The 18,068-nt window shown below is 37.7% G+C and overlaps 1 protein-coding gene across 1 annotated transcript in view; it reads right to left on the minus strand.

Moving 5' to 3' along the window:
• The window catches only part of MCTP2 (multiple C2 and transmembrane domain containing 2), a gene marked incomplete at its 5' end in the record, with an annotated part of 189,755 nt that overhangs the window by 71,157 nt on the left and 100,530 nt on the right, over nucleotides 1-18,068 (minus strand). The window contains 3 exon segments of the mRNA XM_082850959.1: nucleotides 8,346-8,465; nucleotides 10,757-10,831; nucleotides 12,983-13,084. Of these exon segments, the coding sequence (XP_082707085.1) occupies nucleotides 8,346-8,465; nucleotides 10,757-10,831; nucleotides 12,983-13,084 (297 nt within the window).

An 18,068-nucleotide genomic window follows, 5' to 3' on the forward strand; every position in this document is an offset into this window, starting at 1 on the left:
GAAGCATTGATTAGATATCTGCAATGTACTCAGCACCATCATAAGCGGTAAGGACGTACACACAGATAAAAGACTGGTCTCTGTCATTCAATCTGTAGCTCACAGTGTCTTAACATAATCCTTCAATCATACGGCTACGTTACACTGAATGATTTTTTTAGCATATGACATTAACCTGAAATATTAAAATAAAATCCCTCCTATTTTGATATAAAGAACTTAATTTATTAGGTCAAACATGAAAAGTACTATCACAGCCTTAAAGGCAGAATCACATAATTTGGAATTTGGTGGTTCCATGCACATTAATCAGCCCTAGAGATAGTTGACCCTTGTACATTAATTACATGACACAGAATACAATTGTCTGCATTTCTACCCCATTCTCGAACAGGTCCTCCACATCCTTTGCAATGAAACAGCAACTCTGTGTGTGTGTGTCTGTGTGGGTACCTGTACCCACTTCAGTGAAGCTTTCAGCAACTGTGTGTGTGTGTTTGTGTGTGTACCTGTACCCACTTCGGCGAAGCTTTTCTCTGAGTTAGGAGAGCAACACCCTAACCTCCCAATAGTTATATCAGCTAATAATTCCTACCCACATTTGTAGCTCACTTTATATGTTTAAAATAGTTCCATGCTTATTATTTAATTTGCTCTCCAAAGGGCAAACTTAATTTTTCTTATGGTGTGCTTTATTAAGTAAAAGTGTACTGCTTTGGTTTCAAATATAAGAGGAGGACAGTGGAGGGAAGCTGGGGGAGAGAAAGAAAGGGTGCAGCAAAGGAGGTGGAGAGGGATACTGGGGAGAGGCTGGGAGGCTGGCGGATGGGGTGAGAAGGGAGAGAGAGGGAGAGATGAAGGGGGGAAGAGAAGAAAAGAGGGGAGGACGACAGATGGTCGGATGACTTACTATGATCATTTCATCTCTGTATCTCAATATCTAGCAGTGTATGAGACACTGGACAAACAATGATTGTGGAAAGGGAGGGACGGAGGGAGGAAGAGGGGCAAGCTTGAAGGAGGCAGTGAAGCACTGGTTTGGTCAAGGAGGAACATGATCACTGAAGTCTTTTCTTCATCTAAGATTTAAGCTCCTAAATTCAGGATCAAGTTCAAATTAACAGTAGGGTATCTCTGGACAGCAGAGAGAACTAGACTGAGTTCTCTGGAATCTGTAAAGGACAATGGCTCCTAACCAGAAAATTCACAGAAGGCGAAAAATGTGTACTTGCAAGTACATCTCAATAGAAAGCTTAGGAAAGGCAGCAGGTAGAGACAGAGAGTCTCCATACAGGGCCTGGACCTATCAGAACCATTCACTTATTACCCAGCAGGGCCGTGTGAAGACTGACAACATATGCTATTCTGGGATTTTAAAACATGAAGATCTAATGCTTACTATTCAAAATTGGCATGCTCCAAAATACCAGCTGATTTCATTCAGTATAGCTAGGATTCTGCCTGGAAATGCAATTCAATTATAGAGTTGAAAATATAAACATGAAATATACTAAAATAGCTAAGAGTGTCCTTTTAAATTTTCAATAGATAATCTTTTAATGCAATTACTGTAATTTTATTAAATGGCATAATTAGTTAATGCCTGAGAAGTTGTCAATAGAAGGTGCAATTATGTTGTAAAAAATTATAATCACAATGTGCAATAATGGATTGTTCTTATGGAAAAAAATACTGAAAAAGAACTTTAAGGTATTTTTAAAAGTATGTTAGGTAGTCCACTGCGAAAAGGAAGATTTTGGAAATCATTGTACAAATGTTAAATAAAACAAATAATAAACTGGCAAATATTTTAAGCATTTAATGTAATATATTTATACATTTTTGCATGTAAGTATATATACGTAACATTTAAGATGCCTAAAAAATTTTCTCCAGACAAAATGGTGACTGTAACTGTGGATTTTTTTTCAGTTTAACTGTTAATCTTTAAGCAGCAACCGCACAAACACCCACCAAACAGGCAGTGATGCCTGCTGTGCACATCCACTTGTGACTTCTGGTGGATGTGGAAACAGCCACCAAAAGTTGAATCAAATGCAGTGCATCTAGTTGTGAATAAACTGGTGATAGAATTTTTTTTTAAAAAAAGAAAAATTTTTTAGACCCAGTTAACACATAAATATCTAAAGCATCAAAAAGACAACTGACCAGCACTATTTAAATCGTCCAATCTGAAAACAAAACGTCCAGTGTAATTGTCATCTGTACCAAAGTAAGTTCAATCTGAATGTCCTGTGGGCCACAGAAGGGATTATAAACAGGGACACTCCGCAAGGTCTCATGAAATTTTTATCAAATCTTTCTTAGAAAACTTTCAGCAGCGAAACTTTTTGCTTCCCAAATGCCCTCTGCTTCTCAGTGTTTTGTGCGTGTGTGTACGCACATATGTGTGTGATGGAAGGGTTCGTTCTGTTACAGTTGTTATTGTTTTTAAGTTCAATGTGAAATCATTTCACACTTCTCAAAATTCTAGGATCCCTAAAAGCTAAAAATTCTATATATGTTAAATACGGGCTATCACTAAGAAAGTGGAGAATTGTATTTTAACCTTATTGGGGAGCGGGACAGTTGATTGACGCTTTAAATTATGTATCATATTGCAGGCCCTGTCAACTCTGAAGAATTAATTCTTCATTTTCTTACAATCCAAAAATGCACGAAAAAAGTCACAGATGTTAAAAGCATAGCTTTATGAAAATACCCATTGATATATGGTAGACTTAGATTGCTTTTTAACATCAAAGGTCCCAGTAAAATTTTAATAAATAAGGAATCCATCAATGCCCCCATAGACTCCTCTCCCTCAACGCAAGAGGCGAGGGCCTTAAAGAGTGGTGGAAAACCAAACTACATAAATGCAATCCTTTTTGGCAGCATTGGGAGACCTTTGCTATTAAAATAATTTTCTGATGATGCCAACTGTCAAGTAAATGTTTCCTGCCATATGAAAAAATTTATGCCATAATATAACCTTAGGTCTTCTTATAGACAACATTTGGGGCTTGTATATAAAGTACAATTACCCAAGAGAAAAACAAATCAAAAAGACTCATACAGATGATTGCTTCTACAATACAAATACCACAATGCAAAATTATCTTTTGAAAACAAACTCAATTCCTCTTAACTATCATCAAATAACGTATTTGCACTAGACATGGGAATATATCGTATAATAGAGCACCCTTCCCACAGTAGAAATATGAGCCAATTTCTCTGAAAGCCACTGTTTTAAGATATTCTGTAGTAATTTACTAATGTAGATAGTTACTCATCTCCACTACTAGCCCTTATTCTGAACAACCTGGAACTCTTGAAGATCTGAAAACTACAGATTCCTTCCATGGCTCCTTCCTTTAGTTGTTTTCACTCTTCACTCTCCCCTTGAAAGCCCTTCAACATCATCTAAGAGCTTCCTCCAAAAGCAGGAAAAGATAACTCAGACCTCAATTTGGGGCTTAGCCTAGAACCAAGCACTGAGGTTTTCCAGACCATCAAGCTGAATTCCACGGATGTCATAAGCATGAGATTCCCACGGTCTGGGCTGTTCCCCAAAGATGCCAGAGACATTTCTACCTTTCACTTCTTTAATTTTACTCCATCTCTTGTGAATATAATGACTATGTCTGAGAATTATTCTTACCCATATAATAAGGATTTCTTTCTCCCAAAGCATCTTGGAATAGGCTTAACTTCCATTTATAACATCTAGATATTATACATATCTGAAATGACTCATATGGTTGTCCCTAGAGCCATGATATCTATCTAAATACAAGGATTGTGATCACTGAATCCTGGGCGTCAATGACAGGCAGTGTAGCCCAATGTTTACATGCATGGACTCTAAATCCTGATGGTCTGGGTTTAAATCTCAGCTCTGTCTCTTAAAAGCATATGAGCTCTGACACTTTAACCTTTATTTAACTTCTATGGGCTTATTTTTCTTATCTGTAAAAAGAAGGAAATACTGATCCCGGCATCTACATCAGCAGCTTGTTATGAGAATTAAGTGAATTAACACTTATAACATGCTTTAGGACAGTACCTGACACATAGTAATCACTGAAACAACAAAAGCCATTAATTATCCCTAGAGTTCAAAGCCTGTGACTGGGAATGACCACGGGCATGTATACAAAATACCACGTATATTTACAAATCCATTCATAGGGAAATATACAGATGTGCTTCTTCTAGGCATGATGTTTCAGTTATAGGCCTCTGTCCATAAGTTGATATCTTATATTCATTTATCTTTCAATTGGAAAAACTGAGAATGTGAACTTTTGAGTGAAAAACAATTATCTTTAGCTTAAAGCAAGTAAAGCTCAGAAAACACATTAAAAACAAATCTAGAAAACTTAGAGGAAGGAGAAAGACTCAAAAGAGGTAATGACACGGGGAGGGGGAAGGGTAAGCTGGGATGAAGTGAGAGAGTGGCATGGACATATATACACTACCAAATGTAAAATAGATAGCTCGTGGGAAGCAGCCGCATAGCACAGGGAGATCAGCTGGGTGCTTTGTGACCACCTAGAGGGGTGGGATGGGGAGGGTGGGAGGGAGACACAAGAGGGAGGAGATATGGGGACATATGTATATGTATAGCTGATTCCCTTTGTTATAAAGCAGAAACTAACTAACACACCATGTAAAGCAATTATACTCCAATAAAGATGTTAAAAAAAATTAAGCCTATAGAAGTATGATTTGGAATCTGACTACTCTAAACAAGTTCACATTCAGTGACCTACTGTATAGCACAGGGAACTATAATCAATACCTTGTAATAACCTATAATAGAAAAGAATCTGAAAAAGAATAGACATATATATATATATGTATAACTGAATCACTTGGTTGTACACCTGAAACTAACACAACATTGTAAATCAACTATACTTCAATAATAGTCCACTTTTAATTTCTTACAATAACAATGAATTAAACAGTATATAGTAACAGTCACGTGGCAGGTGTCAGGAAATGGAAGATAACTTTCTTCTCTTAGTATTGGGAGAACAACCACCCATGTTAAGTGGAGAGGGGATTAATCCTCTGGTGGGGGAGGTTAATGCTTAGACAGTCTAGCAAGATAAATTTTCTCATGTTTGTTCATCCACTTCTGACCGGACACCACAGGACCTAGATCTTAACAGGATGCTTTCCTTTAACTCCTGCTTTCAACAAGATACGATATATTCATACATACATCCACAGGATCCCTTAGAAAATGTATGGCTTGCTTTCATAAAGTCTTAAGATTAACAACCAGAATATACTAAACATGATCCTATAACATTCCTGCTTTGTATCAACTGAAAATAGAAACATGAACATGATGTTAGTAAAGCAATTTCATGTTACCTGACAAAACAGAAGTGAAAAATTCCTATGTTTCTGCCCTTAGCTTGTGGTGCTGTACCTCTAGGGGAAAGAAAAGCCCCAATGGAGACGGGTTTAGCCAAAACGGTTCTTTTCACACCTGTGCAGTGAACCCTCAAAGAGCACTGATCCTAATTTCTAATAGAGAAAGGCCTTCACATGCAGTCCTATTGTTTAATAAATTCTTGGCTTAAGACCTTGCTTCAGACCAGCACGAAATTGCTCTGCCCCTGAAATGCCAAGGCAAGTGGACGAAGCATGAACAAAGTACCACATGGATGGATAAAGACCCGGAGCAGCATTCTGTCCTCAGTAGATCATAGGAGAACATCAGTGTGTACTGTACCACCAAGACAAACACAGTGTTCTCAGTAGTGGAGTGAGGGAGCGAAGCCAGGCTTCAGCACCACAGTCTCCCCATTCCTCCCTCTCTGGCCCAGGTCACCCGAGGATCCAACATTCTTCAGAAAGACAACCCTGAACAGAGTCCTACAGAGTCAGGGGCACAGCCAGTGGCAGCCCACAGGCCTGGAATCACCCATCAGCACTCCACAAGCAGCTAGCGTTAAGTCTGTAAGCAAGAGCCATGAAAGCAAAAATGTTTTCTGAAAAATATGAAGGCTTGGCTACCCCTGATCTTATTAAAGAAAATAAGGGAGGCTACAATGCATTTTTTATTTTATCCTAGAATGTATTTTTCTTTATATGTTCTCGCTTTAAGAGCAGAAATAGTTTTGGAGTGACCATCATGATGGTAGCAACAAAAACATTCTCTAATGAAATTACACATCATCAGCTTAGGGAGGGGAGATACCTACGTCTCTACATCTGCAGTATCTCTGAGATCCACCACGGCTGGTCAAAGTAAATGTGAGATAAACATTCAAAAGTAGAGTTTCAAATGAAAACAGAAAACTAAGTGTATCTGAATGAAGCTGTCTTTATTTCAGTACCTTCAGGACAACCTAGAGAGAGAAAGAACGGATGCACAGGTGTCCCCCATCCACACCTGCAGTGGGGCCTCCCACTGTCTCATAAACTCAGGTACCCTTGCAAAATTACATTTTGGCAAACCAGCAAGAAGAGCACTCCTCTATCTTTCGTTCCTTGGGCCTCAGGGATTTTAAAGGAGGATGTGCTAGCCTGCCTCTGGCAGCCAGCCTGGCAGAGGGCTGTGCGGTGCGGTGTCAGCAAGGAGGGTCCACTCAGGTCCCAGGCCATGCAGAAGTGGCCCCAATGCCAAGGCTCCCTTCCCGTTTAGAAGCCCCCTCTATGAAATAACTTATTTCTATTCATTGTTGTAATCTTTCTTCAGATCAGGCTGACAGCCCATTAATCATTTCTGTCATCCCCCTACATAATCCAGTGCAACAGATCTCTGTTTTTCTAAAAATCTCAGTGCCAGAAACTAAGCTCGAGAAAGAGGAATTCCTTCTTCCTCCAAGGGACTGGCCGGGGTGCTGACTGGAAGAAGCCACCAATCATGTTGACTTGCCTCGTTTGCCCAGAATCACACAGAACATTCCCTGGAAAGTTTGTAGAGAGGATTCAGGTGGGAAACAGAGGCAGGGAGGCTGAAGAGGAACCCAGCACGCGAAGCCCCCAGCTGAGGAGAATGTGAGAAAGGGAAGTGGATAAATCAGTGCCAAGTCAAAGGCAGATAGGGATTAATAAAATCCTTCTTAATTTTGTTATCAAGCCCAATTGTTCTAGCAACTTTAAAACAAAGAAAAAGTATATTAAACGCCAAGGCTGCAGCCATCACAGGGCTTCTACCTCCTGAACCAATGAAAAACTAACATTAACTAAAGATAAAACAAAGTGCTAAAATGGCTAAGAAAAAGCCTCTTATGGAGCCAGTATACAGCTTGCATAATAAAGGTGGGAGTGACCTCCAACCCACTGATCTCTGGGACTGATTTTTTTTTTTTTTTATGTGGATAAGCCTGGTGGGTAAGAGAGAGCATGGATGATAGAAACCAGAAGACAAAAGAGCCGTGATCATGACTCAACCACTCACACATCGTATTAGGTCCTACTGTGATCTTTGCACAGTGCAGAAGTTAATGGCATAATACAAAAGGCACAAGATTAGCAGTCGAGCAAATTGGTTTCTCCTCCCATGCCTGACGCTACCAATCTGATCAATGACAAGTGCCTTTACAGAGGAGGGAGGATGCCCAGAGATATAAAGTGAGGACATTATGCTAACTTTCAAGTCCTTACAAGATTCTTGGACTCTCTGGTTGACCTAGGTGGTTTTAAGATCTCATGCAGTTCTGAGATTCCGTGATTTTATTATGCTCATAAGGAAAGGCCAACTCTTATTATAAGAATGTATTTCACAGACAGTGGTTCTCCTTTGTGGTGTTGAGTCAACTTGTAATGTGTAGTAATCAGTTAGGTCTCAAGAGGTTTGATCTGAATAAATGTTTTTTTTATACCAAAGTTTGCCAATGATTTACTTAAAACATAAATTAGAGCAATTTAGTCTTCATTTAGTTATGTGATTTTTCAACTGCCATTTTTCAGAAAATACTGGCCCTCATGAGTACAGAAGGAGACAAACACATTGTGGGTACTATACGAATGGTTTATAATAATCACCACAAAAACATTTAAAAATGCATAGAACACTGGCTCTCTTTACCTTATCAAGAGATAGTATATAAGTATGATTTGGGTAATTTAAGGGATTTCCAAGGGTAAATCTGACAAGTATGGTCTTGGAAAGACACCTCCTACATAATCTCCTATGTCATAATATATTTTAGAAAGATGAATGACTATCCTTTTTTTTAAAGTTTCCTTACCAGTGTAAACTTCAGCTATGTTGAATGTGCCTCATTCTGCTTCACGTAAGTAAAATAAAACCCATCTGCATTTGGACTTGGGGCTCAGAAGCAAATAAGTTGAAGATAAAAAAGGAAGCTTACCACGAATGCTACTGTACTTCTCAATGTGGATTCCCACCGGAAGCAGCTTGTAAGGAACTGTACTATATTCCAGACTGTCATGGTGAGTCTTTTCACTCGGTCTACATCTCTTGATAAGATCTGATTAAAAAAATGGAAAACAGAGAACTAGGTTTAAACATTCCAAATATTCTCTTTAGATCAGACAGCTTGGTCATTTAAATTATATTCTGTATAACTGCCAATGAACAAAACAGTAAAAATGAAGAGTCCTAATACTTTCTCTAAAGTTCATTTTTAAACTATGACCATCCTGGGAGGAAAAGAAAATCCAATGCATTTTATAGCTCCTTTGAAGGAGAATAGGCTGTTTCAATAATGTTCAGCACAAAACTGAGCTGGTAAAAAATACAGCAATCAGGGGACTTCCCTGATGGCGCAGTGGTTAAGAATCCACCTGTCAATGCAGGGAACACGGGTTCGATCCATGGTCTGGGAAGATCCCCCATGCCGTGGAACAACTAAGCCCATGCACCACAACTACTGAGCCTGTGCTCTAGAGTCTGCGAGCCACAACTACTGAGCCCACGCGCCACAACTACAAAAGCCTGAGCATCCTAGAGTCCACGTACCACATCTACTGAGCCTGCGTGCTGCAACTACTGAAGCCCGCGCACCTAGAGCCCGTGCTCCGCAACAAGAGAAGCCACCAGTGAGAAGCCCGCCCACCGCAACAAAGAGTAGCCCCCACTCGCCTCAACTAGAGAAAGCCCACACACAGCAACAAAGACCCAACGCAGCCAAAAAAAACAAAAAACAAAAAAACCCAGCAGTCAGGCATGTGAAATGTGTGTGTGTGTTTGAGAGAGACAGAATGGAATGAGGTACTATGTTGCTTAGTTTGGAAGGAAATGGGTAGATTTACAGTAGAAATGTACATGTACTCTAGCTCATCTAATCCAGAAGAAAAAGTCTATTCTATAGGAAAGTAAAGCTCTGGAAAGGAAATCCAGCTCTCCTACCTCTTTGCTGTGTGACCTTGGGCCAGTTTCTTAACCTCTCTCTTATTCAATGGGGTTGATAGGAGTGCTAACCTTGTAGGTTGTGAAGAGAATTAAAAGGCTTAGAAGAGAGCCTGGCACATACTAAGTGATTTTAAGTATTTGTGTCATGAGCACAAGTTTCAACTTTATAAAAATCTGGGGACACTTAGTGCTGAGAGGAACTTGGGGAGAAACCTAACATACCCCAGGGTCTCAGCCCCAAAACTCCCGGTGCTCTCAGAGCCCAAAGCCACCCAACGCGAAGGTCCTGTTTGGCAAAGGAAATGTCTTTTCTCCCAGTTGTAGGTAGATTCATTTCAATTTGTTTGCAAAGCAGCTGTGCCACCTACCTCAACTCAGGTTTTAACTTTCAAGTAAACAGAGCAAAAGGCAATAATAACAACAATAATAAAGCCATTTACTCAGATTACACAAAATAAATATTACACTCAATGTTAGGCAGACCAAAACATTTGGACGTCCCCTTCAGAAGAGGTTTAAGGCCTTTCCCGAGTGTGTCCAGAAGTTCATGGGAAACCAAAGGATGATAAGATGCCTTTATATTTAACTTGCTTTCTGTAATCCACAGCTGCTCACCCCACAGGAAGTGGTGGAAGTAATAAACACTTTAAAAAGGGGACACTTTGTTCTTTGCTACACAACTGAAGAGGGACAGTAAGTACAGAGTGAAATCCTGAACTGTGTCTGAATAGGACAGGGAGGGGCTCTGAAAAGAACTGTAAAGGTCATGTTAAAAAAAAAATAAAATGTGAAACTTCCTCTACTTGGCCCTGATCTTCACTTTTTGTTGAACTGATGAGAGAGGAGTTAAGGGCAACAGGCAGAGGGAGTGAGAGTTAATAGGAGGTAAAATGCCAACACAATCCAAATTTAGGCAAAAAAAAGTGGTAGGGGCAGGTATCAGTGAATCTGAGGCTGGACAGCTCGAAAGATCAACTGGGTTAATTCCATGATGAACTCCACTGGCAGAATGCCTCCCTGAAATGTTGAAAGATGGAGACTAAAATGGCTGTGATTAAAGGAGGGTAGGTGGGTCAAGTAAGTTCAAGAGAAGGTTTATGGCTTGATGCTCAGAATTTTTGTTTAAAAAATGGTTCAGGGGATGAATGGAGGGCTGACACCCTCTGCAGCATCCAATAGATATGTTCTGAGTCTTTCCCTTCTTACTGAGCCCAACTGAAGTCCTTGTCTAGGGAGAGAAGGAGAGATAGAGGAAGGAGTGGAGAGATGGGGAGACAAGCGGGGAGAGGGAGGAGGGAGAGAGGAAAACAGAGAAGGAGGGTGAGATGCAACCAAGTCATGACCAGTAAGTACTCCGGGTGCTGGGTGCCGACTGTACCAACAAGCCAGTTTACTGCACTGACCTACCTTTTTGGACAGCTTGCGGCTATCTTCAACAAAGCGCTTTTCTCTGGGAGTAAAGGTCCGAATACTTGCTTTGATCTAGAAAGACACCAGTGTTAAAAGGGGCAGCATTGAGATGGACTTCACTCTCTTCTTTTTCTAATGACTGAGAAGTTCTGGAAACCAATACCTTCTGACCCTAAGGGCGTGGGGTTAGGGGTTTGGGGGGTGGCAGAGACATGGTGGGTACCCGGAGCTCTGCATGGGTCTCCGGAGTCTCATTTCATGAGCATCACTCGGGTAGGTCAGACTGGAGATTCCAGAGTGTTGTTTCCACGTTGCAAATCAAAGAGATATTTTAAACCATTGCAGAGATGGGGCTCATGAAGTCCTCAAACCAAAGTCTCTAAAAAAGTAAAACTTCCTTTCACATCAAAGTTTTGAACTACTCTACTCTTTGCCAGTAAAAATGCATGTGAAAATCAGTTTCCGGCTTATAAAAACATCTTTTCCAAAGAGAATCTCATTTCCTCTCAATGATCCAGAAAAATAAGTAAATGAGTCATTTTAGCCCAGCTTTTAGGGAATAAACTGAGGGTCAGAGAGATTTCATGGTTTATCCAAATCACTAAACTGAGGAAAACCTGAAAGAACAAAATTCAAGTCCTTCTCCTCTACATCAGATGGACAACTAGAACATCACTTAACAGTTTTTAATTTAAGGCTGTTTTCCCCCCTAAAACTCAAGTTTTACCTGTGTGCATGGTCTATATACAAGTACCTGCCAGAAGAAAAGAGGAGATGAAGGGTGATCTGTGTGCAACACACACATATGATCTCCTGAAGGGAAAGGTTAAGAAATGGGGAAAAAGAGGAAGTAACAACAGACCCCATACTGGAGGCTGTGCCCAGAGTTCTAACATTCCCAGGAATAAAATATAAAACTTCCCTGCCATTGATTTTATGACTAATCTCTGAAAGATAGTAAACAATCAGCAATGCAGCATCGGGATAATTGAGAAGTCAGAAAGATCTGGATCTGGATCCCGACTCACTCATTTATCAGCAAATCAGCTCCCCTGTTTAATTCCATTTGCTCATCATAAGATGGCATTCATGATAGCTAGGGACCAGGCTTATTGCGGGGATGAAATGAAATAGTATCAGAGCCTGGCCCATCGTACATGGCCAATAAATGGCAACCGTTCTTCTAATTATTGTAAAAGCGCCATTATGCTACATTCATTTACCCCACTAACTGGATTAACTGTGCTCTCCCTTCCCTTTCTAGAACTTACTGCTGATACTATGACAAGGAATGCTCACAGCTAAGTAAGCCATGTCTGCGCACGCCTAGGGATTTCTGCTCCTAGCACTTGAATAGTATGCCCATCTAGAACCAACTGTGCTAATTCGCAAACCTGTTTATGCCCATTTTACCCGTTACTATAATTCTATATTAATTATATAAATTATTGAAATACAGATCAAAAGACTTGAAATCGATGTTGCTCTAGAAAGCCTTGAGAAAGGTCAGTGACTAAAAAGATACTGCTATTGAGGTGAGGATTTTATGGAAAAATAATCAGGAGGAATTCCACATTCAGATTGTTCTGTGAGTGTTTTTTAAAAAATATCTCTACTTTCAAGAAACTGAAATTAGAAATCATAGATGTTACGGGTGTATTTATGCAAGGAATATGCTGTAGAACTAAAAAAAAAATGTCCATGCTATTTAAAAAAAGGTTTTAGGCCCACACCTAAAAATTGGCAAGTGAATGTATATTTATGTATTTTATTTATATTAAACTAAAAGTTTAAGATACATTAAAAAAAATCCTCCTTTAACTGTAGTTTTCAATTGAGTAACTACCTGTCTTGATAGTGTTGGATAGCAGGACATCTACTATAATAACTAACTAACATGTCAGAGGCTTGAAGATATCTCTGTCCAACAGCCAACTGTTGCCTTGGAAGAAGATTAAAGGTAATATAGCTAAGAACCTAATTTTCCTCTTATTTTTTTTTCCCTTGACATTTATTGAGAATTACACACCATCAATCCTAATGGTCCAACAGGATTAATACCAGACTGTCCAGCACTGATTTTTCTTGGCTCTGTTTTAAAACACTATTTTCTTTGTAGCTGCAAAAATTCTGAAACATTTTACATTGATTTGAATCTCTCCAGGCTGGTCACCTTTTACTTTCCATAGAGAGAAGCTGGGACATATGTCCAGTTAGACCTACCGGATTATATATGAGGTCCATCTCCAAGTAAATAACTCCTTTAAAAGCTTGTTCTAAATCTTTATTCTTCAACACGTAACAGTTTGTCTGTCCGTCTCGAATCTGTCATAAACAATAGATAAAATACAGACTTTCTATGGGATTTAAACTGAACGAGCTGACAAAATTGAAAATGCAGAACGTATACACAGATGAAGCCAATATTAAGCAAATATTAAAACTATGTAAATATTAAATCATAAATCAACTTTTAATTCTAGAGTGCTGCTATAACTGATAAGAAGATAAAGTAACCATCACCAGGCTGAAACTGATATACGAGAGGAAAATTAGTGGTACAAATGATTACTAAGCCTACCAGGGTTTTCATTCAAAAATCCCAGAGGTTAAACATTTTTATTTGTTAAAAAATGATGAATATTCTACAAAATTTCTGGCAAGTACTACTCAAGATTGCCAAGGTCATGGGAAAAAGGAAAAACTTGGAAACTGCCACAGTCAGAAGACTAAGATTAGATGATAAAATGCAATGTGGTACCCTGGGTTGGATCCTGGAACAGAAAAAGGACATTAGTGGAAAAACTGGTGAAATCCAAATAAAGACCAGAGTTTAGTTAATAGTAATGTACAATGTCAGCTTTTTTTTTTAGTTTTGATAAATGCATCATGGCAATGTAAGATGTTAACATTAGAGGAAACTAGGTGAGGATAGATGGAAACTCTATCACTTTGCAAATTTTCTGTAAACCTAGAATTATTCCAAGATAAAAAGGTTATAAAATAAGATGTTTTATTTATTTATAATATGGTATTTTATTTTATAAAAATATTATAAAATATTTTATAAAATATTGCCTTGTAAAATATTGCCTTATAAAATATTATTTTATACAAATACTATGAAGTATTTTAAAGAAATGAATAAAGGAACGAGTTTTCTAAAAATGACCAGTGATTCACAGCCAAGGTGCAATGCAAATTAAATAAATCAGCACAGCTAAAGTTGAGGTCAAAATACAAAAACATTTCAAAAGAACAATGTGCTGATAAACCTACAAAATAAACAACTTCTTCTGATAGCATCTCTCAGCCAAGCATGTCACATCAGTGTCACATACCAATCTACCTGTGGACCCCAGCGTGTGAGGCATCTAAGAAAAAAATCCCCTGTATCATTTTGGAAATGACTTGGCTCCCATTATGGCATCTTCTTTTCAGATGTGATAGCAGCAATGCTTATATTATACAGAGTGGTAGTATATGCATTTTTAAACTTCTGGCTTATTCGAAGCATATCTGTTAACTCCAACAGGGCAGAGCAAAACTTGAGCTGACCAAAAGCTCCATTTGGGATTGTAATGATCAAACATCTGAAATAACATAGGAAATTTGAGGGCATGAAATCTGAGCCATATTTTAAATGACTATTGCTGTCACTACAAGAATCCAGCACAAGTGTTCTTATAAACAGTGGTGGAGATGAGTTGAATAAGTCACGGGGGGGAAACAGAGCCATTCCACTTTACAAGGGAGAGGTCACCTTCCTTCCCAAAGTCACCCCACCTCTCTCAAATTGAATAGGTTTTAAACAGAAAGATGGTTTTTCTGGCCAGTGGCTAAGAGGAAGGGGGTACCCCATAAAGACCTGGCTTCCTTCCTAAACGGTATCCAAACAGGATTCTGAGCTTCCTCTTTTATCCACTGTCTCACTTAATAAATTGTGGGTGTTAAAGTTGAAAGAAATAAATACAAAAACAGCATATGACAATTTGCCAAGCTGACTTTGGTCCAGTTTAGTTTTGCCTCAACCCATAATCATTGTACTGTTATCTTAAAATTTCCATGATTTCTTAAGGGTTAGGAAGGGCAACAGAAGAACAAGAGGTATCAGTATAAAAAGAAATATTTTATAGTCAAAGAAGTTTTTTTGTTTTTTTGGGTAAATGATCGTTTCCTCTTGCTCAATGTCCTTGAATTGTGTCAGCAAAGCCCAGAATCCACCTAGGACATTAAAGAAGTTTTTAAAGCTAGAGATATAATTAAGGCTACTCATGTTTGGCACTTTCATATATTATTTTAAAATATATAAATTGTAAGTTTAAAAATTGTAAAAAGATTGAAAAATTATAGGAAATAAAAAAGTCCCTTTGAATGTCCATAAATAACCACAATTCTTTCCCTGAGAAGGAAATTAGATAGGGATTTGGCACGTACCCTTTCTAAATTTTTATTGAGAATTTATATTCATAAATATTTCCTTGAAGAAAGTATTTTACATTTTTTTGTGTTTCAAACTGTATATATTTTGTAATTTCATTCTGTATGTATCAATAGTATTTGGTAATGTGTCTGTATTAGTATATAGATCAGCCTCATTTCTTTAAACTGCTATGTAAAATTCAAAATCTGAATAAACCACAATTTATGAACCCTTCTATTTATGAATATTTGGTTGATTCCACTTTTCAGTCTGTCCTCTATAAGGAATATCTTTTGGGAAAAGATAAACTGAGAGAGGAAATACACTACTTTGTATTTGGGATATGCTTGGGTTAAGAACAGATCAATGCATTTGAATATTTAGTGTTATAATTAAACACTGAGATAGTAACCAAAGAAACTATTTGTTAAATATTTTCATTTTCCATGGTGTTTATATAATTGAACTTCAAACACATGAATACAGGATAAAAAGTTCGGTAACACCCCAACTTGCCAAACTCCTACATGACAGTATTTATATAATAAATGAAAGCTAAACATATATTTTTTCCAGTCAAGAACTATATTTATTTATACTTAACTCTGAAAATTATTTCTAGCATTTTATAATGTTAAAACCTCTATGAAATAGGACAACTAAAGCACAGCTAAAAGAAAACTTAGAGCAAAGAATCTATATATACTTTTGTCTTTAGGTATGAGATAGTCACTTCAATTAAGACTTAAGTTTAATTCTGAGAACTCTATCACCCAAGGCAAATTGTGACAAATGGAAATCTCGAAGTTCAACTGGAGAGTCTTCCTGGGCTGACATCGGGGAGGATTTCATTTCACTCAGATAGAAGGAGGAAATAATAGATAATGTCCTTAAGTTTAGTGTTACAAGAAAACTCTTCAAATTGACTTATCACACACCTTTACATACTTGCCTTTCCATAGGTGAGGAGTACAGATATCAGGCAATAATTTGGGGAAGGCATCTCTGCAGGACAGTTATAAAGATTTAACCTAATTAGCAATTAAACTTCCATAATTAGGGAAATGGGCATTTCCATGTTCCTTTACATTATTTTCAGAAACAAAATGATATATCAGAAAGCTAACCATGCTAACCGTGAATTCTTGGTTACATCAGACAGCGAACGAAAGAGCACAGGAAGTCTGTTTCTGAGTAATGATTCAGGATTTCAGAGCCAGAGAACAAGTTACAGAGAAGGTAGTCTGGTTTAGATTTTAATCTGACCTGAAGTTATCTTTAACCTATGCAATTTTTCTCTATCTAAAAGAATTTTAAATCTGCTTACACAAGATTTAAGCATGGTAAATATGAAGAACTTTTAAAAAGTTTGGTGATAAAACTAATTTTTGAGCCAAAGAGATACTACATTCATTATATTAGAAAACAAAACTTTTTAAATTGGCATATAACAAAGGTTAGTATGTGGGACAGAGAAAAAATATTTTTCTCAGCTGGAACTCTTTTTAAAGAATTCTCATTATTAAAAAAAAAAACAAGAAAAAAAAGAGAATTCTCATTATTATGCTTTACTGTAAAGTTTTGATGTGACAAGATATCAACTGATTCAACAGCAAAGTTAATCAGAATCGATATGAAGGAATAAAACCATCAGTTGCTTTAAGGAGAAAAGATACACATTTAACATCAAAATCCAAACTGAAGAGTCATATTGATCCTCCCCAGCCCCCAATTCGACCTTCATGTGAATAAATGGAGAACATTTGGGTGTAAACAAGTGTTATTCTATCAGAAGCTTTTCATTGCATGCAAAAGGGAAAATAATGTGACATAACAATACAGCAGGTGATCCCCACTAATGCACATGCAAGGTGACTCCAACAAAATGTGATGTGAACAGACACATATTCACATGTGATATGTGGCTAGGAGAGAAGAAAAGTAAATATCCTTTACTTGGTAGTGATTCTATTCACATCCCCACTTGGAAACACGCCTGTTTACCACCGCAGGAGTTACAAACAGCACGAGAGATTGAAAAGCCCATAAGGTCACTGTTTGCCCTGACACAGTCAACCACCAGCCAGTAGAGGCAGCACTGAACTCATCACCCCAGCCCTCCACATACAACTCACCTTTCTCTGTGCAAGGCAATCCAACCCACCCATTGCCTGAATCCAAAACCCAGCACTGAACTTTGGTAAAGGCAGAAAACCCTGCTGTACCCAAAATGTATTATCAACTCCTCTCCCTGAAATAGAAGCTGTCTTTACAAAGTAATATTTACTAATTGTAAGAATGGTGTACAATTTACAAAAATAGCTTAAAAAAAGGAAAAAAAATGTAACTTTTACAATATTCCATTTTTTAACAAACAGATCTCTAATTTTTAATGTACTTTTATAAATATTTATCTTATGAAAATAGGATCATAGTATATTGGATGAAGTTTGGGACTCCTTAGAGGCAGATGAAGTGAGTTTAAATTCTGGCTCTGCCTCAGAGTGGCTGGGTAACTTTGGATAAGTTACATAACTCCTCTCTTCTTCAGTTTCCTAATCTGTAAAGTGTGAATTAAAAAAAAAAAAAAGGATACATATCTCAGCAGTTGTTGTGAAATAATCAGCAAAAAGCAGTAAGAACAGTGACAAGTACACAGAAATTGCTTATTAAATAACATGATTTTTTCTGTCTGACTTTCATTTATGTACTTTTTAATCACTCATGTTTTAAACTTAAAAAAAGTATGGGAAACATTCTCCAATGTAAAAAATCGATTCTCCATAATTTAGAATGGTTCTTCATCTTAAGAATATTCTATAATTAGCTTAACCAATCTTCCATTGTAACTAAGATTGTTTCCAATTTTTAACAACTGTAAACACC

This window comes from Leucopleurus acutus, assembly GCF_964270905.1.
Source record: "Leucopleurus acutus genome assembly, chromosome: 1".
NCBI classification, from domain to species: domain Eukaryota; kingdom Metazoa; phylum Chordata; class Mammalia; order Artiodactyla; family Delphinidae; genus Leucopleurus; species Leucopleurus acutus.